Source organism: Aquarana catesbeiana, linkage group LG06 (genome assembly GCF_042186555.1).
Source record: "Aquarana catesbeiana isolate 2022-GZ linkage group LG06, ASM4218655v1, whole genome shotgun sequence".
In the NCBI taxonomy this organism is placed as follows: Eukaryota; Metazoa; Chordata; class Amphibia; order Anura; family Ranidae; genus Aquarana; species Aquarana catesbeiana.
Window position 1 is genome coordinate 83,317,155 of NC_133329.1, and position 23,760 is coordinate 83,340,914.

Genomic DNA, 23,760 nt, shown 5'->3' on the forward strand with positions numbered 1-23,760 from the left:
TTACCACTATCAATACATTTTGTACTCTTTTTTGAACTAAGCGTTCTAGACTTTCTGCTGCAAAAGTAGCTACTTATCTGAATCCCGGTAGCAATACTTGGATTCTTTTTTATGTGCTACTGGAATGGTACCAGCTGATTGGAGAAAAGCCAATGTAGCACCAATATTTAAAAAGGGCCCAAAATACACCCCTGGGAATTACAGACCAGTTAGCCTAACATCAATAGTATGCAAGCTCTTGGAGGGGATGATAAGGGACTATATACCAGATTAATTTATCATTAGCAGTAATCAGCATGGATTTATGAAGAATCGTTCTTGCCAAAGCAATCTACTAACCTTCTATGAGGAGGTGAGTTGCCAGCTAGATAAAGGAAGGCCCGTAAACGTGGTGTATCTGGATTTTGCAAAAGCATTTGACACAGTTCCCCATAAACGTTTACTGTACAAAATAAGGTCCGTTGGCATGGACCATAGGGTGAGTACATGGATTGAAACCTGGCTACAAGGGCGAGTTCAGAGGGTGGTGATAAATGGGGAGTACTCGGAATGGTCAAGGGTTGGTAGCGGGGTTCCCCAGGGTTCTGTGCTGGGACCAATCCTATTTAATTTGTTCATAAACGACCTGGAGAATGGGGTAAACAGTCCAATCTCTGTATTTGCGGACGATACTAAGCTAAGCAGGGCAATAACTTCTCCGCAGGATGTGGAAACCTTGCAAAAAGATCTGAACAAATTAATGGGGTGGGCAACTACATGGCAAATGAGGTTCAATGTAGAAAAATGGAAAAAGGACCTGGGGGTCCTAGTAGATGATAGGCTCAGCAATGGCATGCAATGCCAAGCTGCTGCTAACAAAGCAAACAGAATATTGGCATGCATTAAAAAGTGGATGAACTCCAGAGATAAAACGATAATTCTCCCGCTCTACAAGACTCTGGTCTGGCTGCACCTAGGGTATGCTGTCCAGTTCTGGGCACCAGTCCTCAGGAAGGATGTACTGGAAATGGAGCGAGTACAAAGAAGGGCAACAAAGCTAATAAAGGGTCTGGAGGATATTAGTTATGAGGAAAATTTGTAAGCACTGAACTTATTCTGTCTGAAGAAGAGACGCTTGAGAGGGGATATGATTTCAATATACAAATACCATACTGGTGACCCCACAATAGGGATAAAACTTTTTCGCAGAAGGGAGTTTAACAAGACTCGTGGCCACTCATTAAAATTAGAAGAAAAGAGGTTTAACCTTAAACTACGTAGAGGGTTCTTTACTTTAAGAGCAGCAGGGAAGTGGAATTCCCTTCCACAGGCAGTGGTCTCAGTGGGGGGCATTGATAGTTTCAAGAAACTATTAGATAAGCACCTGAACCGCAACATACAGGGATATACAATGTAATACTGACATATAATCACACACACAGTTTGGACTTGATGGACTTCACCTACTATGTAACTATGTAGCTACAGTTCGTTGAGGGAACCATGAATGCCAACATGTACTGTGACATACTGAAGCATAACATGATCCCCTCCCTTCGTAGACTGGGCTGCAGGGCAGTATTCCAACATGATAACGACCCCAAACACACCTCCAAGACGACCGCAGCCTTGCTAAAGAAGCTGAGGGTGAAGGTGATGGACTGGCCAAGCATATCTCCAGACCTAAACCCTATTGAGCATCTGTGGGGCATCCTCAAATGGAAGGTGGAGGAGCGCAAAGTCTCTAACATCCACCAGCAACCTGTGAAGCTCTGGTGAACTCCATGCCCAAGCGGGGTTAAGGCAGTGCTGGAAAACAATGGTGGCCACACAAAATATTGACACTTTGGACCCAATTTGGACATTTTCAGTAAGGGATGTACTCACTTTTGTTGCCAGCGGTTTAGACATTAATGGCTGTGTGTTGAGTTATTTTGAGGGGACAGCAAATTTACACTGTTATACAAGCTGTACACTCACTACTTTACATTGTAGCAAAGTGTCATTTCTTCAGTGTTGTCGTGTGTGTGTAAATGTTTTATTTTATTTTTTTTAACACAATTATGTCTACTAAACCCAGGCATTGTGTGTAACAGGGTCTAAATAAAGTTTGTGTTTTACTCACAGCAATTAGGGCCCAAAGCCTGCAGGTAGCAAATTAAAAAGGGAATTCTAACTGGTTGCCAGGAGCAACAGACCATCCTGTCAGGTATTTTTTAAGGCTTTGTCTCAGCATTGGTCTAAATTTTTACTTTCAATGTATTTTATTGTGTTTCAAATAAAAAAAAAAAAAAACAAAAAAACAAAAAAAACAACATGTCCTAGCGTCCCCATTTCCTCAGATACACATGAACAAATGCTGAAGTGAACGTTTTCAAATGTAAAGCAGGCACACATCAGGGAACAGAGGTTCACAGGGTCAGGCCCAGGAAAAATGGCCAAAGGCTGGATGTTCACCGTTTAGCCACGACAACATAATAGAAGCGCAAGAACGAGTAGGACAAAGAAAAAAAAATAAAAAAAGGTGAGAGGTATGGGTTCCTGCTGCGAGTGGCACAAGGGTGTCTCTGAGGGCATTACCGCCTCAGGTGCTCCTCGGCCTTCGTTTTATTCTGTTACATTAATCTTTCTATCACAGTTTACAGTTCCGCAAGGCGGTAATAATGTCCCTGACACAGCTGGCATGGCTTCTGATGGCGAGGCGCGGTGCCAGCTGATGGGTTACCGTCACACAGCGGACGCTCATAACCAGAAAATCCTCATTTCCTTCTGCTGCTGAAAATGAAATGTCCTCCTGACAGACGAATAGGACGTTAACATGTATCCAACGCCAAAATGATTTTTTTTTCTTTTTTTTGGACAGGGTGGGGAAATGTTGGAAACTCTGTTGGATTTTAATTGGGGGAGATTTCTTTTCACTTCCTGTCCTGAGGACACAACAAATCTCTCCAAAAGCGAGGGGAAATCCCATGTTAGTTGTCACTGACACAAGTGTCCCCGTTGGAAGATTTCTCCACACCCCTCTGCCAGTAACAACTGGAAGATTTTAGATTTTTCATCACTTTCTGTCCCAGTGGAGGCAAACACGGCCCTCAGCCATGTGAATGAGGTCTTACCGCCATGTCCCTGCTGAGGAGATTCACCCTCTTTTGACCACTGGGACAGAAAGCAATTGAAAGTCCAAAACCTTACAGTTGTCACTGGCAGAGAGGTGAGGGGAAAATCTTCCAATGGGGACACTTGTTCTGGTGACAACTAAAAGGCGATTTCCACTTGCTTTAGAGTGACTTGTTGCCTCCCTGGGACAGGAAGTGAAGAGAAATAACCCCCCCAATTAAAACCCAACAAGGCCTAAAAACCTGACGGAGATGCTAACCCTTCACGATCAGTGGATGGCGGGCGCAATGTCAGGCTCCTGCAGACGCTGCCTTCAGTTCTCTGCCAGTATCTCTGTACGGCCAGACACTTCAAGTCCATCTGCAGCGGTGGCAGAAAGGGCTTGTTGTTTATGCATTCGCAGATTCCTGTGAATGAATGTCTTGGTTGTCAGGAGTGAAAGTTGGGCTGTCCCCAAAAACGGCAAAAAAAGGGAAATCTTCCAATGGGGACACAGCAGGATTCCCTCACTTTGCAGGGATTTCCTCTCATTTCCTGCTTTGGCTATGGGACAGGAAGTGAAGGAAAATCTCCCCAATGGGACACAAATGACATAAAAAAAAAAGAACCAACAGGGTTTATAACCCTCCCTTACCCTATCCAGAATGAAACACAAAAAGTTTTGGCTTTAGTTGCACTTTAACCACTTGCCGACCAGCTCACGTACATTTACTGCTGCAGGTCGGCTCTCCTGAGTGAACCGACGTACCTGTACCTCCGTCCGCACATGTGAGATTTCGGGCGCATGCCGCCGGCGGCATGCTCACCAGCTGTGGGAACGTGCCCGCGGGTCTGGCGGACTCGTTGTCTGCCTGCGATCGTTGTGCACAGAGGCAGAACGGGGATCTGCCTTTGTAAACAAGGAGGATCCCCGTTCTGACAGGGGACATGTCAGATCTTCTGTTCCCAGTGATCGGGAGCAGCGATCTCTGTCATGTCCCTGGCAGCCCAACCCCCCCCGCAGTTAGAACACCCAGGGAACACAGGTAACCTTTTCATCACCAACTATTGTTAACCCCTTCCCTGCCAGTGTCATTTATACATTGATCAGTGCATTTTTATAGCACCGATCAACGTAATAATGCCACTGGTATGTCACTGGTCCCCAAAAAGTGTCATTTGGGGTCAGATTTGTCTGCCACAGTCCCCCTAAAAATCACAGATCGCTGCCATTACCAGTAAAAAAATAAAAATAAAAGGCCATAAATCTATCCCATAGTTTGTAAACGTGATAACTTTTGTGCAAACAAATATACGCTAAATTGTGATTTTTTTTTACCAAAAACATGTAGAAGAATATATATTGTCCTATTTTTTTTTTTTATATACCGTATATACTCGAGTATAAGTCGTTCCGAGTATAAGTCGAGGCCCTAATTTACCACAAAAAAAAAAAAAAAAAGTGAAAAACTTATTGACCCAAGTATAAGACGAGGGTGAGAAATGCACAGCTACTGTAAGTGGAAAAGAGGGTCAACAATGCCCATTTGCAGCATTACTGTGCCCATTTCCATGCCTCACTGTGCCCATTTGCAGCCATAGGTCCCCCGAACTTCAAACTCGGTAGTTAAGGGTTCCTAGATGCCCTCTAACTGCAGCAAAAATTTGGGGTCTCTGAACCCAAAGGGTCCCGAAATGACATTGCTGCAGATGGACACAGTTGACCGAATTTGGGGCCCCGTATCTCGGGGCCACTTAGTGCTAAGAACCCCAAATTTGGTGTGCAAACCCAGTGGAACTAGCAGCATAAAATTTCCAAAGCTGGGGTTTCTAGCACTGAGTGGCCCCGAGATACAGGGCCCCAAAAATCAGTTCAGAAAATGTCAAGCACTTTTCTGCAGCAGAGAATGACATTTTCCGAACCGGTTTTGGGGCCCCGTATCTCGGGGCCACTTACTGCTAGGAACTTCAGCTTTGGATATGTTGTGGTAACAGTTCCACTGGGTTTGCACACCAAATTTGGGGTTCCTAGCATTAAGTGGCCCTGAGATACGGGGCCCCAAATTCGGTTCGGAAAATGACATTTTTTGCTGCAGAAAAGTGCTTGACTCGAGTATAAGTCGAGGGGGGCACTTTCAGCACAAAAACATGTGCTGAAAAATTCGACTTATACTCGAGTATATACGATAGATATAGATATAGATATATATATAGATATATATATAGATATATATATAGATATATATATATATATATATATATATATATATATATATATATATATATATATATATATATATATTTATTATAGCAAAAAGTAAAAAAAAAAATGTTTTTTTTTTTCAAAATTGTCAGAATACATATTGGCCTAAATTGATGAATAAATTTAGATTTTTTTTTTTTATTTTATTGGGAATGTTTTATAGCAGAAAGTAAAAACTTTTTTTTTTTTTTTTTTTTCAAAATTGTTGGTCTTTTTTTGTTTATAGTGCAAAAAATAAAAAAAACGCAGAGGTGATCAAATACCACCAAAAGAAAGCTCTATTTGTGGGGAAAAAAAAGGACATCAATTGTATTTGGGTACAGCATCGCACGACCGCGCAATTGTCAGTTAAAGTAACACAGTGCCGACCAGTATCTGGTCATTCACTTACGGAGCTGAAGTGGTTAACCACTTCAGCTCCAGAAAATTTGACCCCCTCCCTGACCGGACCATTATTTACGATACGGCACTGCGTCGCTTTAACTGACAATTGTGCGGTCGTGCAATGTTGCACCCAAATACAATCGATGTCCTTTTTTTCCCCACAAATAGTATTTTTTTGGTGGTATTTGATCACCTCTGATTTTTTTTTTTTTTTTTATATTTTTGCACTATAAACAAAAAAAAAAAAAAAAAAAAAAAATTAAAAAAAAAAAAAAAAAATCGACATTTCTTCATCGATTTAAGCCAATATGTATTCTGCTACATATATTTGGTAAAAAAAAAAAAAATCCCAATAAGCGTATATTGGATTGGTTTGTGCAAAACTTATAGTGTCTATAAACTATGAGATAGATTTATGGACTTTTTTTTTTTTTTTTTAATTGTTTTTACTAGTAATGGCGGCGATCAGGGATTTTTAGTGGGACTGCGACATTGCGGCGGACAAATGTGACACATTTTGGGGACCAGTGACACCAATACAGTGATCAGTGCTAATTAAATGCACTGTCACGGTCTGACACTGGCAGGGAAGGGGTTAAGTGTGCTCCTAGGGGGTGATTTTTAACTGTGTGGGTGACGGATGCACTTGAGCAAAAAAAAAAAAAAAAAAGAGATCCGTAAGATCTCTCTTTTACTCGGACAGAACAGCGGTCTGCCTTGTTTACATAGGCAGACCGCTGTTCTCACTTTCCTCCGACCGATCGGCGGGTCCCGGCCGCCATCATGGATGCCTGAACCCGCCGATTGGCTCCCACTGTGTTCAATCACAGCGCTAGTGGCGCACCCCCCCCCCCCCCCCCGGATCGCATACACAAAATCACATAATTGTTACTTCAATATGCAATACACGTGTCAGTCACTGGCCAATAATGGGGTCTTGTGTTTTTATAGCATGGCTTGGGCACAAGAAGGGTTGAGCTCTTCACTTCATTCAGCAGAGGTACAAAGAGGCACACTCTCCCTTCTTGGACTTAAAAAGACTGCAGCATGAGAACTGAGACTTCACTGATAAGGGCTGTGTCAAAATCCAAGAGCAAATCCATTCACTGCAGTCCCTGAAACATGGAAAAGCCAATGGGACAGACCAAGCCTCTAAAGAGACCCGTTCACCCACTTGCAGGTAAAGGCACAAAAAACAAGATTATTAAATGTTTATTTGTAGTATTTTTCCTTTCCATTAAAAAAAAAAAAAAAAAAAATGTATTCACTTACAATGCTCTTTTTATCAGGACCTCTGACACCAGTGTCAGGGGGGTATTATCGGGGCCGCTGACACCAGTACTGGGGGTTATTATCAGGACCTCTGACACAAATGTCGGGGGTTATTATCGGGGCCACTGACACCAAGGTCGGAGGTTATTATCGGGGCCACTGACACCCAATGTCGGAGGTTATTATCGGGGCCACTGACTGCAATGCCTGGGGGTTATTATTGTTGTCAACAAAAAGAGGCATCATGGGGCCACAGAAGGGCCCTAGGCTACAGGTTGGTCACCAGAACCTCTACATTTGGCTCGGTTTACACTGGAACCGGCTGCGGATGGCACAGGAACGTGTCCCCATTCTCCGGTCCAGGGACGAATCTTTGCCTGAATTCAGTCCTGAAACTGAGCTTGTTTCTGTGCAGTGCGCTCCGCAACCGCCCCGGAGATATGTGAACCGACTCCATAGAGAGCTGGTCATATTCTCCTGCTATGCCAATTGGATGCGGGGGGAAAATCCACATCCAATTCGCATAGGTGTGAACCCGGCCTTAAGAATCTCATTTAAGCTCACCACACACATTACAATCTGATTGTACAATCTTTTTTCAATCTACCAACTACTATGTAGTGTAGGGGCCTGACTGGGCAGATCAGGTAGATCCTCACATTATAATCGCTGGATCTAAAGATGACTGTGCAGAGATTGTATGGTGTATGGTAACCCGTAGATTTACCAAAACGGTGTAATAGGAGGTCAAATACAGTTTTGGTAAATCTAAAGCCGGCCATTCATTCATGGTTCAATATTTGGATGGTTCAGCAGGAACTGGCCGAATTGTAATCCATGTATGAGCTAGCTGGTTGTACACAAGTCATTCTATTGATCGACTCGTGTATAACCTGTCAGGTTTCTCCCTAATGATCAGTATTGCCGGATATAGCCATCAATTTAGTAATTCCCCTCTGGGATTAATAAAAGAATTCTGAATCACCAATCATTCTGTTCTACAGGCAGGGAAGGCAGAATACAGCAGTGGGAGCGACTCGTCCCTACATTGAATAGTCAATGTATAGGCTGCCTAAGGGTCACCAATCACCATACATCTTACAATCTGACCATACATGGGAAAAAAATGTATGAAAAAGGCAATATGACAGTAGATCTGAAGGCAATTGCGCAATCAGGTTGCACAGTGTGTGGTCACCATAAAGGAGATTGCACATAGTATGATCACCGTTAAGGTGATTGCACAATCAGATTGTAAACTGCATGGTCAGCGATCAGCCTGTGTCCATACACTGCAGTACAATGGGAGTTGTACAATCAGGATCGTGTCCATACACTACAGTACAATGGGAGTTGATACAATCAGGATCGTGTCCATACACTGCAGTACAATGGGAGTTGATACAATCAGGATTGTGTCCATACACTACAGTACAATGGGAGTTGATACAATCAGGATTGTGTCCATACACTACAGTACAATGGGAGTTGATACAATCAGGATTGTGTCCATACACTGCAGTACAATGGAGTTGATACAATCAGGATTGTGTCCATACACTGCAGTACAATGGAGTTGATACAATCAGGATTGTGTCCATACACTGCAGTACAATGGGAGTTGTACAATCAGGATTGTGTCCATACACTGCAGTACAATGGGAGTTGTACAATCAGGATTGTGTCCATACACTGCAGTACAATGGAGTTGTACAATCAGGATTGTGTCCATACACTGCAGTACAATGGAGTTGATACAATCTGGTATCCAGATGACATAAAAGAATGAAAAGTAAGAAGAAGAAATACAAAGTAAGTTTCTGGGAGATCAGAGGGGGGTAAGCCTTCCTGATCCGGGTACTCACCCTGAGAAGCAGCCTGGTAGCAGAGGAGGATCCCCCCCAGGGAGAGGATCAGTATGGAGAGGCCCATCATAGGTGAGATCAGGAGCCCGGTGTGCCCCGCACTGACATCACACTCATCATGTGTCCCGATCACACAGCACTCTGCGCTGCGCCTGCCAATCACACACCCCGATCATCACTTCCCAGGCCACCGCCCCGCCCACCCCGGGGAGACTAATCTCCTTCCCCCATAGCCGCGCCCACCACAGCACTCCCCTCCAGTGACAGCATGACTTCCACGCCCACCTCCAGGATCCGACCACTCCCCCTGCCCCTGGAGCTGCCTGCCTCCCATTGGCTGCCTGGTCTGCAGTGTCTCTCTGAGCTCTCTCTATATGAGGAAGTCCGGAGAAGTCTGCTGTGTGACATTCACCCAGCGTTCACTGCAGGGGAATCCTCCTGCTCCACGAGCTTCCCATAACAGAGAATATTCGGTGAATGTCAAAATTCACTGATTTACAAATGAGGAGTGCAGGAGAAGGGGGCAGATTAGGTGTGTGGTGTGCCCTGGAGGGGTCGCAATCACAAACCCCAAATAGTAAGAATAGCAATAATAATGATAATAATAAAGGAAAATTAAAGACATTTTTTTTTTAACCACTTAACGACCGAGCCTCCTTCTGAGATTTGTTGTTTAGTTAAAAACTTATTTTTTGCTAGAAAATTACTTAGAACCCCCAAACATTATACATTTTTTTTTATAACACCCTAGAGAATAAAATGGCGGTCGTTGCAATACTTTCTGTCCCACCGTATTTGCGCAGCGATCTTACAAGTGCACTTTTTTTGGAAAAAAAAAAAAACACTTTTTTGAATTAAAAAATAAAACAGTAAAGTGAGCCCAATTTTTTTTTATTTTGTGAAAGACAATGTTACGTCGAGTAAATTGATACCCAACATGGAATGGCGACAAACTTTTACCCTTAAAACTCTCCATAGGCGACGTTTAAAAAATTGCCTTTAGTTACACTTTAATCATGTAAAACTAAAGGCAATTTTTTTCTCGTTTTGGGTAGAGTCGGATTATAACCCCTGTCAGGTTTACATTTTTTGCCATCTGTGTCCCATTGGGGAGATTTCCCTTTACTTCCTGTCCCATAACCAAAACAGGAAGTAAGAAAAAATCCCTCCGAAGTGAGAGAATCCCTGGCTGTCCCCAGAACTAGTGTCCCCATCGGAAGATTTCCCCTCTATTCCTGTTCTGGTGACAACTCATAAGTCAGGATTTTCTTTTACGTTCACTCTCTGTGATAACGAGAAACAGGACAAATAGAGAGGGTGAATCTCCCCAAAGGGGAGCAATAAAAACTGGTGGGGGTTCTAATCCTTCTCCACTCTGTCCAATACTAAAATAAAAGTTTTGCCCTTAGTTATACTTTAATAATGTTAGCCACCTGACCTCCGAAAGATTTACCCCCCTACATGACCAGGCCATTTTTTATTTTTGCGATACGGCACTGCTTCGCTTTAACTGACAATTGCGCGGTCGTGCGACGCTGTACCCAAATAAAATTGATGTCCCTTTTTTTCCCTACAAATAGAGCTTTCTTTTGGTGTTATTTGATCACCTCTGCGTTTTTTTTGTTTTTTTTTTGCGCTTTAAACAAAAAAATACCGACAATATTTTAAAAAATTAAAAAAAAAAAAGATATTTTTTACTTTAAAACATATTCAAATAAAAAATATTTTTTAGAAAAAATATTATTTTATAAAAAATATATATATATATATATATATATATATATATATATATATATAATGTTCAAATAAAAAAATCCAAATAAAACATATACAGTAAAAAAAGTCTTCATCACTTTAGGCCAATATGTATTTTGCTACATATTTTTGGGAAAAAAAAAATAAGTGTTTAGTGGAACCTCGGATTGCGAGTAACGCGGTTAACGAGCGTTTCGCAATAGGAGCACTGTATTTTTAAAAATCGTAACTCGATTTGCCAGTGTTGTCTCGCAAAACGAGCACGATTCAGTCCAAAGCGTGTGCAGTACCGTGTTTGGCCTGAGGTGGGGGGGGGGCCGGATCCAAGCGGCGCTGATCGCAGACGATCGGCGCCGTTCGGAAATGCACGGAAAGGCCCGAGGACATCTCGGCTGACCTCGGGAACGAGGCTTGCCGAGGTCAGCAAACCTCATTCCCTCTGCTGTTTCCGAGGCTCTCCGGGGCCCCCATCACCTCTGGCCGCATGCGGTATTGCATGCCATTGAAGTCAATGCGGAACAAATTATTTTCGTTTCCATTGACTTCAATGGGGTAACTCGCTTTGATATGCGAGTACTTTGGATTACGAGCATACTCTTGAAACGGATTATGCTCGTAATCTGAGGTTCCACTGTATATTGATTGGTTTGTGCACAAGTTATAGCGTCTACAAACAATGGGGTGTCTTTTTTTTTTTTTTTACTAGTAATGGCGGCAATCAGCAAATTATAGCAGGACTGCGATATTGCACCAGACAAATCGGACACCTAACTGACATTTTTTAGGGACCAGTGACACCAATACAGTGATCAGTGCTAAAAAATATACATTGTCACTGTACTAATGACACTGGCTGGGAAGGGGTTAACTTAAGGGGCGATCAAAGGGTAAACGTGTGCCTAGCCAGTGCTTGTGTACTGTGGGGAGGTGCTTTTACTAAGAGAAGACATAGATCCATGTCCCTGCTTTGCAGCAACACAGGATCCATGCCTTCCCTACTGACAGAACGGCAATCTGCCTTGTTTACATAGGCAGATCGCTGTGCTGCCTGTGTACTGTACAACCGGCGTGTGCCGGCGGACATCTAGTCCACGGGATCCCGCCGCTGGGCTCCCGCTGTGATCACACATCCCACTGGGATCACGCATGAGCGCCCCAGACCCGGAAGCGTCAGATCATCAAGTACTAGGTAGGTGATCTGAGAGAGAGCGGCCGCCCAGCTGCATTATATTTATGGTGGGCGGTCGGGAAGTGGTTAATAGCCCCATGTCCACAGGTACACTCAACACTCCCCTTATTCAACCCTGCTACTATAGACGAGGTTGCTAAACTTATTTCTAACTGCCCCCTGGACCCCGTTCCCCTCGAATATTACACTGACCCTCTGACTAGAGATGGGCCGTGCACCCGCCCTGTTTAGTTCGCAGCAGAACGCCCAAACGGGGGAAAAGTTCTAAAGCGAATGGCGAACACCATTGAAGTCTATGGGAGCCGAAGAGGAAAAATCAAAAAGGCCCATTTTGAAGGCTTAAAAGGGGTATGGGGGTCTGAGTACTGCTCTGGGGGACATGTATTAAAAAACAAAAAAAAAAAAGATTGTTTTTTTTTTCAGGATCAGTGATTTTAATGATGCTTAAAGTGAAACAATGAAAATGAAAAATTCTTTTAAATATCATGCCTGGGGCCCCCCATTAACCGGTTCCCGACCAGCTATTTTACGTCTATTTTACGGGGGTAGAATGGCTCCCCTGCACGAAACCCTGTACCCGTACGGAGTTTCCTTTAAGAGCCGCCAGAGGCCACTGCATGGCAGGGGACCCGATGCGTGTGGCCGGTGGTTGCGATCGCGTGCACGAGCGCCAGCACGGGGATTTACACACAAATCCCTGTGCTGTCAGAGCAGAGGAGACATGTCGTTTGTTCCTAGTAAGTAGGAACAGCGATATGTCTCCTCACCTACTCAGTCCAATCTCCATACAGTTAGAACACGCTGAGGGAACACACATTTTACCCCTTGATCGCCCCCTAGTGTTAACCCCTTTCCTACCAGTGACATTTATACAGTAATCAGTGCATTTTTATAGCACTGATCGCTGTATAAATGTCAGTGGTCCCAAAAAAGTGTCAAAAGTGTCCGATCTGTCCGTCGCAATGTCACAATCCCGCTAAAAATTGGAGATCACCGCCACTACTAGTAAAAAAAAAAAATAATAATAAAAATGCCATGAATCTTTCCCATAGTTTGTAGACGTTATAACTTTTGCGCAAACCAATTAATATACGCTTATTGTGATTTTTTTTTTTTTTTACCAAAAATATGTAGAAGAATATATATTGGCCTAAACTGATGAAGAAATTTGTTTTTTTAAAAACATTTTTGTGGATCTTTATTATAGCAAAAAGTAAAAAATATTGTTTTTTTTTCAAAATTGACGCTTTTTTTTTTGTTTGTTTATAGTTTGTTTATAGCGCAAAAATTAAAAACCACAGAGGTGATCAAATAGTACCAAAAGAAAGCTCTAATTGTGGGAAAAAAAGGATGCACATTTCGTTTGGGTACAGCATTGCATGACACGCAATTACCAGTTAAAGCGACGCAGTGCCAAATTGTATAAAGTGCTCTGGTCAGGGAGGGGGTAAAACCTTCCAGGGCTGAAGTGGTTAATGTGCCTGTAAAGTGGCGCATTTGTAGTATATACAGAACATGCTACAGCAAAACTGACATTACACAACTGACTAAAGAAAAAAAATCCCATTTAAAATGACTCGCAGTTACAATTGCCGGCACCAGGCTATTAAAAAATAAAGAAAAAAACGGCGTGTGGTCCCCCCCCCAGTCCACACGCCAAAATTGAAAAAAAGTTACTTGCAAATAATGCAGTTTTTTTTCTTTATTTTTTTTACTGGCACTTTTTCTTTTTTTTTTTATTTCAGCTGTCAGCAGGGAAACCCATTGACAGTTGACGACTCATCGGTTGTTAAGGACGCAGCGGTTGGCTTCCCGGCCCCGTTCTTTACCAATCAGCTTACACTGCGCCCTGATTGGGCAAAGCTTTGCCCAATCAGGGCACAGAATGCACTGTGCAACGCTCATAGCATTGCAGGGTGTTTGTCGGGACGAACACCCTGCAAATTCAGATGTTCGGCAATTGACTGAAGAGGCAAATGTTTGGCCTGAACTCATGCTCAGGCCAAACCATTCGCCCACCTCTGCCTCTGACTCTGTCCTCCTTTTTTTTTTTTTTTAAGATTAAAGGAGAAGTATAGCCAAAGCTTGTTTGGCTGTACTTCTCCTATGGATCGCAGGAGTGCAATTCGTTTTGCGCTCCTGTGACCCGTTTTCAGCAGAGAGCGGACTGAAGTGCGCTCTCTGCTGACGTCACAGAAGTCGGTCCACGACAATGGGAGTCTGGATCCGCCAGGTGCCGACACCCGGCTTAGCCTCTCAGCGAGCCGCTAAGAGCCTGAGCCGGCCGCTCCCCGCCCCTCCACAGCTCAGCACTCCAATAGGCAAGGAGGGGGCAGAGCAGAGAGCTGTGACTGACAGTCAGCAGCTCTCTGTTCAGGGAGCTGTGAGAACCGAGCCATCGGCAGTGTTCGATCGCTTGGTTCTAAGTGCAGAGGCGCCGGGGGACAGATGCATCCACCTAGGTATAAATGAATTCTCATTCTCCTGGCGATTGCAGTGATACCACATATGTGTATGTTAATTGTCGTTTGCACCCCTAGTGTAGCCCAGAAACAATAATGCGCATTTTGGGTTGTTTTTGACCTAAAACACAGCAACATTAAGCCCGCATTCACACCAGAGCGACTTGTCAAATCCCATGACAAGTTGCACCCTATTGTCGGCAATGGCACTGTTGAAAAAGTCGTTGCTGAACTACTTTTGGCGATTTCATGGTGTTTGGCACAAAACGGCAGAGGTGGAGGGCTACAAGCAGGTGGGTTGCTGATCTATCAAGAAGTGGATTGGGGAGTTGCATCTCTTAGCCCCCCTCTCTTCATCTACATAAAATAGGGGTGTGTTCTGTAGTCTACAGAAAAAAAACTGGGAGCAATGTAACTGATACCAATGCAGAAGAGAGCATAGAAAGTTATGAGATCGCTGGATTTCTGATATACTGTATCATCTTTAATGGAATATTTTGCAGATTAAAAGGGAACAAGTAAGAGAAGTTCATTGTACGGGTTTATATAGACTTTAATCTCGATCTTCACATCCGGGATCTCTCTTTATCTATTTCCTCCACCGTGATAAAACATGTCCTGAAGCTGGGATGATCAACTGATACGCTTCCTGTGGTGTGTCAGCCAATGTATAAGAGGAATATAAGAGGAATATAAGATCCACAACGCATGCCTGTGCCCTTCTCATACACTTGACATTTGCATTGTGAGAAATTGCACTTGGTGGAGGGAATTTAAATAAATTGTGTTCTTTAAAGTGGATGTAAACTCTCTCCTATACCCAGTGAAGTGAACAGCCTCAGATGATACACAGAGATGGAACAAATCTCCCTACATAAGTTTTACATGTCTTCAGCTCTATATACTGTTTAGAAAGTGCACGTTCTGTTGCAATTTACTCTTCCTGATTCACCTGTGGGAGTGAATTCTTGCCATACACTATGAGACAGCTGATTGGAGGAAAAGGCACACACCCCCTCTCCACATAGGCAGAGACTTGCAGAGCTGTGCTGTGAATAGACCAGCTTTCTGCTAATCTATTTATAGAACCCACCCTGACACAAATTTCAGCCTGGTTTTATCACAGAGAAAACAGAGAAGTTATCATGCTGATAACAGAAGAACGGAGCAGGAGAAAGCTACGGGCCTTATGGTTTTGAAGAGAGATAAGAAAACACTAAAGATATATGTGCCTCATGAATCGGGTTTAAATCCACTTTAAATATGACCTCCGGCCTTCCCTTCAGTCTTGCCCAGTTGTACAGGCTCCTCTCTTATACTGAGATGGCTTAGGCTAATTTCTCTGCACACTGTGATCTTCTCATAGTGTGCATTGGAATCTGCAGCAAGTCAAATAGAGCCTATCTAGAATCAAATAGCACTGTCTTTCTTTAACCAGACTGCCCCTGCCTCTTTCATTCAATGGATTTCAGTTCTATCAGTCATGGAGGCTCAGCCTTACATGGGGCAGTCTGCATACAGTCTGTCTAGGACTGCCCACTCCTCCAGACTGACACCCACCTTTTAAGGCATTTTGATCTTTACATAACTCCTCCCATGAGCCAGCCCACTGCTTGTATCAGAACTGAGGGCTCATGAGTTGGGTACTGATTCAGGGGGCTGTGATGTTTCGAAGGAAATTATGTTCAGCACCCTGCTGGCCCCTCCTACCAGCTATGATCTATCTGCTTTCCATAGAGAAGCACAGAGACCCAGTGATGACATCACTAGATCTAAAATAAAATTTCTAAAGAAAATTGAATACCATACTTTTTTATCACTAGCCCCTCCCTATTAGATTGTAAGCTCTCATGTGATGGTCTCATACATGGATGGAAATTGGTCTGATTCAGCAGGTACTGGTCGAATTTCGATCCATGTATGGCCACTGTTTGATCAGTGCTGCCGGCTATAGACTGCTGTGCTGATTTGTGTATTCTGATGGTGGGGAATTCTTACCACTGTCAGGATTCAAAGACACAGTGGGGAGGATTCCCCCATCCACCTTGAATGTGTGGATGGGGGAATCAGGTTCAGTTTTTTATTCAACCCGCTGACTGAACATAAAAACTGGCTCATCTATGGTCAGCTTGTGGAAAAGGAGGAAGGTTTGGGACTTTATATGAGGCCTGGGTAGGAGCCTCCATCCCTATATCGAATACATTAACCACCTCAATACTGGGCACTTTCGCCCCCTTCCTTCCCAGACCAATTTTCAGCTTTCAGCGCTCTCACAATTTCAGTGACAATTGCGCGGTCATACAATGCTGTACCCAAATGAAATTTTTATCATTTTGTTCCCACAAATAGAGCTTTCTTTTGGTGGTATTTATTCATGACTCCGTTTTTTATTTTTTGCGATATAAGCGAAAAAAAGAGTGGAAATTTGGAAAAAAGCCAATATTTTCTTCTTTCTATTTTAATAAAAATCCAATAAAATCGAATTTTGTCATAAATTTAAGCCAAAATGTATTCTGCTACATGTTTTTGTTTAAAAAAATCCCGTTAAGTGTATAATAATTGGTTCGTGTGATCACGGACACATGTGCGCATATGATCATGTACAGATGTGCGCAGGTGATCACGGACATATGTGTGCAGATAATCATTGGGACATGTGATTTTACTGGGACATATGTGGGGGACAGGTGTTTTTACTATGTGGGGACATGTGTTTTGGGGACATGTGTTTTGGGGACATTGTGTGTCTACTTTGTGTTTTTTTACATGTGTGGGGACACTAGACTGGTGATCAATGAGTAAAAAGCTGTAAAAAACAGCTCATACTCACTGATCACCAGCCGGCTGCAGCGATCCGCTCTCCTCTCCTCACTGACAACTTCCGTGTGAGGAGAGGAGAGCAGATTGCCTAGCAACCGGCTCTGTGTTTACATGACATGATGGCTGTGATTCGACACGGCCGCCATGTGATCAGGAGGGCCAATTGCAGAGCCCTCCTACCGATCGGGGATGCGCCATGTCCGGGTGACACAAGCGCATCGGGATTGCGCCGCTGCACGCGCGATCCTGACACTTCTGAGGGACGTTCCTGAACGTCCACTCAGAAGGAGAGATAGCCCACCGGCCGTTTATGTGCAGTGGCCGGGTGGGAAGTGGTTAAAGGGGAATTGGGACTTTAAATGAAGCGGTTGAAATGCGGAGGTGGTGATAGAAAATAGTTTTATTCATATCAAAATAGAGTAATTTCATATATATACATATAAGCACAAGGTATAAACATAATGGTACAAGGTATATAGAAATAAACAATAAATAGGGATATAATCATAATGATCAATTGATGATATATACAACAGCAATATGGCCTACAAATGTTGAAAACAGCATGCCCGGCACCTGTGTTCGCATAGTAATTCTAAGAGTACTAGGTTCATGATAATGACATCATCAGGGCGTATTATGTGTCTCTGTAGCATCAGGTAGCTCTACGCGTTTGGTGGATGTATCTCCACTCGTTAGGAGCAGATGCGACAGATTCCTGTTAATTGTACAAACAAGGTAAGCCACACTCTAATAGAGGGGGATAAAGATAGTATTAAACAAGCGCACTCACCAACCCCGGTCATGAGTGCAATATGGGGCGAGCGAGACACGGTGAACCAGAGGCATGAAGCACATCACGGGAGCTGAGGCGGCGTGTTGTACATAAACAGCTTGGGATGATGTTAAGGTGCCTGGGATGGTCTCCATAAACAAAAGTGCTGGTGTGTGAGCCAACAGACAGGGGTATCTGGGAACAAATGAGTAAAAGTGTGTGTAAAATTAAGTGATAAATTGAGGTAATATATAAATATACCCAAAGTGTCTGTATGTATGGTGATGAGTCGGGGGAAAAAAAAGAATATTAAATGAATGAGTGTGATGAAGATGAGTGTGAGGTGAGCTGACCTATGTCTGAGAAGTGACTGACAAAAATCGAAGTAAACACGGCAGAAAAATGTAGCGCAGTGGTATAATGTGTAATGTGGATGTGTATAAACAAAAGCGTGCAATGAAAAATGTAACAACCAAGGTGAACCTAGACCAAATGACACTTACCCAAGCTGCATGCCATGCAACACCAAGCAAAGAAATGGCTGGTGTGCAAGAGCCCCAGGCGGAGACCAGCCGTGTGAGCAGCCGGCTCCGACTGAGGGTATATGTATAGGCACGCCACCAACGCCACATGCGTGAGCCCAAGGGGGACGGCGTCCGCACCCGAGCTGGATCGCTCAGTGATTGGTGCCAAGCCACCCCCACAGGAACCTCGCAGTTGGCGCTCTCAACATCAGCGCAATGACGTTATGACTGACGCCAAGCGCTTGATGTGAGGACCGTGGCGCCGATGCGCGAAGGGGCGTTCACCCGATCTCCCGAGCTCGGATATGCAGGGAGGAGGGGGAGGACCCACAAGGCGCATCGCAGCTCCCGCAACGTGGAAGGGACCCCCCCACACACCATGAACAAGCCCAATGACCCCAAAGATGCAAAACATTGCCAGAGCGGTGGGGGCGCATGAATATAAAGATTGTACATCTATGTATATAAAGGTATAAATCAATTATAACTGTAGGACCTGTGCCGGGAATGCCATATATTGCTGTCACTGATAAGGATAATAAATACATACACCAATATATCCAGTATGTTCTTGGCTATCTCAGATGTGCAGATCCCTGACAGGGAATGCAGGCATCTGAGAATACACCTCACACGTGGATAGCAGGGGAACACTGCTAATACAGCTTTTCAACCGCTTCCATGTCTATACAAACTGTGGAAAAAGAGAAAGGTTTGGGACTTTATATGAGGCCTGGGTAGGAGCCTCCATCCCTATATCGAATACATTATCAATTGATCATTATGATTATATCCCTATTTATTGTTTATTTCTATATACCTTGTACCATTATGTTTATACCTTGTGCATATATATATATATATATATATATATATATATATATATATATATATGAAATTACTCTATTTTGATATGAATAAAACTATTTTCTATCACCACCTCCGCATTTCAACAGCTTCATTTAAAGTCCCAATTTCCCTTTAATGTAATCTATGGTCAGCTTTACCCTCTCTTTCCCCTTCTCCCACTCTGTACCTCTTCTTTTCTTCTTTTTAGACTTTCTTCCTTACCTCGGGTTCCATTTGCTGTCCCCACAAGAATATACACGGTGTTGACTGTGCTTTCTATCAGTCAAGTACTCTCACCTACTATCATACTATCGTTATCTTTTGAAATCACAGTAACCAATGCCTTGAACTGTCTCCCGTGTCCACCGTGGGGGAACTACCTTCGGGTGCCTCATTAGGTGCTGCTCCATGCACTACTGGTTTCCACTGGTAAGCAATGCATGAATGTATGGACTCTTAATAACACAGTTTCACATTATATACATATTATTTTGTATCGCTGTTTCACCCTATTTTGCTACTAAATACCTCTTACGACCATATGATTATGAGATTGTATTTACCTTGTAGATGACGATAACTGATTCCTCCTGAAGAAGCAGCTGTAGTCGCTAAACATGTAGAGGACTACCTTGCGATCTACATCTTAGCCCCCCACAGTATTTATGGGGTTTATCTAATCTTTTGGAACCAACAGTATTAATTTGGTATGGTTGTTATCAACTGTCTACAAATTATTTTGTGTACAAACCAATTTTAATAATGTATTTTTCTAAATAAATTGTTATTTTATTATAAGCTTGGCCTAATCCTTGGGTACCGACATAGTCCTGTCCTTCCTATACACTGGTGGCATGCTTTGGACAGCTCTAGGTATTCTTTTCCAAAATCCTACTACTAAGGATGATGGTACCCGCCCCTATGCCCAGATTAATGTGTTTGAGGCAACTCCTTACATTTATCCTCTTGTATTGAATTGTATTATAAATGTACTGTCTCCCTTATAGCCTTGGTGCCCAACCTGCGGCCTGGCGGCTTGCATTTGCTACTTCTTGTGTGACCCTCAGGGGCACCTGCAATCACTAATCTGTCTTTCCCTAATGCCCTGTTATAGCAGTGATCTCTAGCAGTCTCTGGTAATATAGCTCCAGCCTATGACTCTCTTTCGCATGTCCCCAGTCTCCAACAACTTCTATGTCACGTTCACAGTCTCTGACAGTCTTCTGCAGCATATCCGCAGTGTCAAACCACCTCTTCTATTATTCCCATAGTCGCTGATCATCTCCTGTATATGCCCAAAGTCTCTGACCATCTCTTGTATCATGTCTGCAGTCTCTAATCATGTCGTGTATCATGTCAACAGTCTTTGACCATCTCTTGTATCATGTCCGCAGTCTCTGACCACCTCTTGTATTATTCCAATAGTCTCTGACTATGTCCTGTATCATGTCAGCAGTCTCCAGCCATGTCTTGTATCATGTCAACAGTCTCTGGCCATCTCTTGTATCATGTCAACATTCTCTGACCATCTCTTGTATCATGTCCGCAGTCTCTGACCAACTCTTGTATTATTCCAATAGTCTCTGACCATCTCTTGTATCATGTCTTCAGTCTCTGACCATCTCTTGTATTATTCCAATAGTCTCTGACTATCTCCTGTATCATGTCTGCAGTCTCCAACCATGTCGTGTATCATGTCAACAGTCTCTGGCCATCTCTTGTATCATGTCTTCAGTATCTAACCATCTCTTGTATTATGTCTGCAGTCTCCAACCATGTCTTGTATCATGTCAACAGTCTCTGGCCATCTCTTGTATCATGTCTTCAGTATCTAACCATCTCTTGTATTATGTCTGCAGTCTCCAACCATGTCTTGTATCATGCTCACGGTCTCTGGCCATCTCTTGTATCAGTCTCTGATCATCTGTTGTATCATGTCCATAGCCTCTGACCATCTCTTGTATCAAATCTGCAATCTCTGACCATCTCTTGCATCATCTCCATAGTCTCTGATCATCCTTTGTATCATGCCTTCCATCTCTGACCATCTCTTGTACCATGCGCATAGTCTTTGACTTATATCCTGCCGTGTGACTGCTGTCTCTGAGACTGAATGTTCACCTAATTTTATGTGTGGCCCTTTGATGATGTTGGGGGCCACGCTTGAGGCCCCCCAATATGAGGAAAGTTGATCACCACTTCTTTATATTGTAAAGCGCTGCACAAACTGTTGGTGCTATATAACTCCCATACAATAATAATAAGATTGCACTTTATGTGATCAAACCACAGGGAAAATGCACAACAAATGCAAGCAAACTCACAAGAGATACTTTTAAATGTTATCTACCAGAAAATAAGTTTATGAGTGCTGAATACACATGTCCAGTAAACTGTGATCAATTTGCAACTAGGTAATCACTGTTAATACATTTAGCTGTATTATTTCGCCATCTTGTGGTATAAATAGAGAAGACAGGCTAGACAAGTGAGAAATGCAGATTTTTATTTGTTTTTCTCATTTTATAATATAGTACTTAGACAATTTGTTCCAGAGTCTGAGTATAATGGGTATTGATGAGGGAATCTGTAATCTTAAACATGCTGTGTTTCGGTCTGTTTTGCAGGGTGGACTGTTTGACTTGGACCCCTAACTTAAGGTGACCAGACGTGCCTGGTTTCCGAGGACAGTCCTCTATTTTAGGGGTTGTCCTTGAGAAAAAAAAGTGTCCCCGATTTCATCCCTGGTTAATAGAATGTGTCCCTGATTTATTTTCAGTTTTGATAATAGTGTGTCCCAGGTCTGGGAGGATGTGGGGCAATCTGTCTTAGCAACATTTCTGTGATTGGCCTCAAACAAAAGGGGGGTGTCTGCACCCGGCTGTGTCCGGGGCGTGATTGATATCACAAGCTAACTGGTGGCCTACCCAGTCCCTCCCCTCTCAACTTGTGTATACTTTTTGCTGGTGGTAAGGATATACCGTAGATTATTTGCTGCCTTGCTCTTGCTTGTGATGTTGACCTGCAGTACACACCTGGGCATGGAGTCGGTAAGCCAACACTGCACTAGAGTACAGGGCTGGGACAAGGGGGTGGGTCGGCATCCAGGAGAAGCAGCTGAAAATGTTTTTTTTTTCCGATAAACTTTTATTGAGTTTTTGGACAAGCACAAAGTAGAAAAAGAGGGGGCGTGGCTTAGAGCCGAACGAGAATGGCTGCCTGATCTCCTCGCTCTGTCCCACGGAGGTCCTGCAAACAGCCTAAAGGAGCCCTTACCTGCTAACAATATGGGGAAATCGAAGGATAAACCTTCCCAGTCCCGGTCTCGATCCCCCAGGGGCATGGATCCGCTCTCCGGACACAACATCCCGGAAATCTTCCGGCCGCGATCACGCGAGGCCCCGGCTTCATCTCCGGCCTACTCCGGAACACGCGCCTCAAGCCCCAGCCCTGCCAGAAGAAGCTCACAACGTGCAGAGAGCCCATCCACTGCCCGTCCACTTACCATGGATGATCTCAGGTCGGTGGCCACAGACATCAAAGAATCCTTTGCTGCTGCCTTTACAGACCTCAGGAGGGAGATTCAATCGATGCACATGAAGATCGATGACATAGAAACAACCACTATCCGCCATGATGCCGCTCTACAACAGCTGCAGCGTTCATCTCAGAGTTACAACAGCCAGCTCAGAGATCTACACAGGCATATGGAAGATCTGGACAATCGCGGACGCCGCCATAATGTGAGGGTAAGAGGAATACCTGAGTCCGTCGAACAAAACCACATAATACAGGCCACAATCCAAATTTTTAATGACTTACTAGGGAGACCCCCCGAGACCCCCATTGAATACGAGCGTCTACACAGAGCTCTCAAACCCAGAGGCAGAGAATCAGACCCTCCCAGAGACGTGATATGCTGCCTGGTGAATTTCAGATTGAAAGAAGACATATTAAGAAGAGCCAGAGAGCGCCGCAGCTTAATGTATCAAGGGGCAGAAATCAAGATTTTCCAAGATTTGTCCCCCATAACCCTACAAAACAGAAGAGACTTACGCCCGCTGCTCGACCTACTGCGCCAAAAAGAGATCCAATATCGATGGAAATTTCCCTTCTGCCTGTCTGCAACAAATGCTGGACGCACTGCCAATCTGAAAGTCCCGGAAGATCTCAGGGGGTTCTGCAATACTCTACAGATACCATTCATCGAACTCCCGGACTGGTATAGAGACTTTCGCCTCACCCAGCTCCAAAGAACCAACTCCATGGAGGCCATTCCGGTAAGAGATGAATTCCACATCAGAAGGCGCAGATCATCCTCTCCAAGACCACTTCCTCAGAGGGATCAGCTGGACAGAGACCGACAAAGCCCAACAGCGTCACCAGCCCATAGGCGGGCTCGGCCAGATCAGCTTTGATCAACCATAACCAAACGTTTGATAACATTACAACTCATATTCAGAGTTGCAGTTTCTCTTAGGTCGCCACCCCAACCCAAGTTCCAGGACCATAGAACCAAGACAGAAC

The 23,760-nt window shown here is 43.7% G+C and overlaps 1 protein-coding gene across 1 annotated transcript in view; it reads right to left on the reverse strand.

Moving 5' to 3' along the window:
* Positions 1 to 9,072, reverse strand: part of PGAP6 (post-GPI attachment to proteins 6) — a 116,909-nt gene extending 107,837 nt beyond the window's left edge. Inside the window, exon 1 of the mRNA XM_073636328.1 lies at positions 8,860 to 9,072. Within this exon, the coding sequence (XP_073492429.1) occupies positions 8,860 to 8,929 (70 nt within the window). The 5' untranslated portion in view covers positions 8,930 to 9,072. The remainder of the gene's footprint in view (positions 1 to 8,859) is intronic.
* Between the last annotated feature and the right edge of the window lie 14,688 nt (positions 9,073 to 23,760).